The sequence below is a fragment of the Charadrius vociferus genome, unplaced genomic scaffold (assembly GCF_000708025.1).
Source record: "Charadrius vociferus isolate BGI_N301 unplaced genomic scaffold, ASM70802v2 scaffold287, whole genome shotgun sequence".
Taxonomy (NCBI): domain Eukaryota; kingdom Metazoa; phylum Chordata; class Aves; order Charadriiformes; family Charadriidae; genus Charadrius; species Charadrius vociferus.
The window spans coordinates 1,367,678-1,369,173 of NW_009649568.1; the positions used below are offsets into that span (position 1 = coordinate 1,367,678).

Consider the following 1,496-nt stretch of genomic DNA (forward strand, 5'->3'; position numbering starts at 1 on the left):
CCTCAGACAGAACTAGCTATTGAGCAGTGTCACCACTACTTGTTTAAGGTCACTTAGTCACCTTCTCTTCCTTGAAGTTTTCATTTCTCACTGATGCTCAGTGTTCACCCCTGGAGATGGGACCCTGCCGTGTGCCTAATGGCTTACAACCTTGCAAAGGTTAGCGCAGTTAGCATGGGCCGGGGATAAAGCACACGCATGGGCATGCAGAGGCAAAATACTTTCAACACTATAGCTGCTGAGAGCAAGATTTGTAACCTTTCTTCACATACAATGCAAAGGTTTTGTTTCCCGGTGCTTAGGGTGCCTACCCCGGCTTCCCCATTAATCATTAAATGTTCCAGAGAGGAAAGAGAGGCACAGCATAGGGAAACTGCAACTGCTTGTGCAACCTGGAAAGCATTTCTAGTTGAATAAAGCACGATAGGTTCCTTGCAGTTAAGCAGGGACCTCCAACTCTTTAAATATATGCAGTAGCATTTAATCTGTTTCCAACATTTTACATTTTAAATTAAAATTCCACAACACACTACATCTGAAGCTGGCTATCTTGTAAGAAAAACAAGTAGTTTACTGATTTGTCTTTTTTCTTTTCTTTTCTTTTTTTTTTTTTTTTAAAGCAACATAGTATTTACAATGTTTACAAGAAGCAAAACAGAAATCCACATCTATACATGGAAAAGCTTTACCGGCATTCATGATGCTCCTTGATAATAGAACTAAAGGCGTTCTGATGTAAACTTGTCTTCACTCTTTTTTCCCTTTGTCTTCTGTTGCAAAACCAAACTCTCACAACTTCTTTCTCAAGATTGAGCCCCTCAGCCATCCTCATAATCTCCTGAGAAGAAGGCTTACTTTGTTCTCCAAAGTGCCTCTCTAGGGCTTCTTTGGCAGCGATACTGGATAAAGGGATAAAATGTCACCTTTAAAAACTTTTCTGAGACATTCAGGCTTTCACCACTAGTTCAGAAGAAGGGCCAAGTAAGAGCACCGAAGGTAGTGACTTGGGTTTTTTCCTCTTTTTCTACATAAAAGAAACCTCCAGAGCTTAAAGTGCACTGTAGTTCTTTGCTGACACGGACAGCATCACATCATACAGAATTTCAGCACAGAGTAATCTAAAGGCAAAACCAGCATCGAGTTTGGTGCAATTTCAGTGGTAATCGCGAAATGTTTGTGCTTCTTGATGTTCTCTAGGAGATATAGCTGCTAGCTAGACATGAATGGGATTGCCCGACCACCCATTCTGTCCCAGTCACAGCAGTGTCGGGGGGTTCAGCAAACGCACATTACTGGGGTTACCTGGTGTACTGAATCATTTGGGTTTACAAAGGGGAAGAGCTCCATCACTTACAATTTGATAAATGTATCAAGCTCTGCACCTCCTTTTGTTATAAAGAGGGCACAAGAGTATTTCTAGAAATCACAGAGATTACGGCAAGCTGTTTCAGCAATCATCGCCTTTTCGGAAAGCCTGCCTTAGTCTATTCCTCACA

The 1,496-nt window shown here is 41.6% G+C and overlaps 1 protein-coding gene across 4 annotated transcripts in view; it reads right to left on the reverse strand.

Annotated features, from left to right (window-relative positions):
* Window positions 1-685: 685 nt before the first annotated feature.
* POU1F1 (POU class 1 homeobox 1) overlaps window positions 686-1,496 on the reverse strand; it is a 14,060-nt gene continuing 13,249 nt past the window's right edge. For all 4 annotated transcript variants that reach the window (XM_009890073.1, XM_009890074.1, XM_009890072.1 and 1 more), the window contains one exon: window positions 686-899. In XM_009890073.1, the coding sequence (XP_009888375.1) occupies window positions 686-899 (214 nt within the window). The remainder of the gene's footprint in view (window positions 900-1,496) is intronic.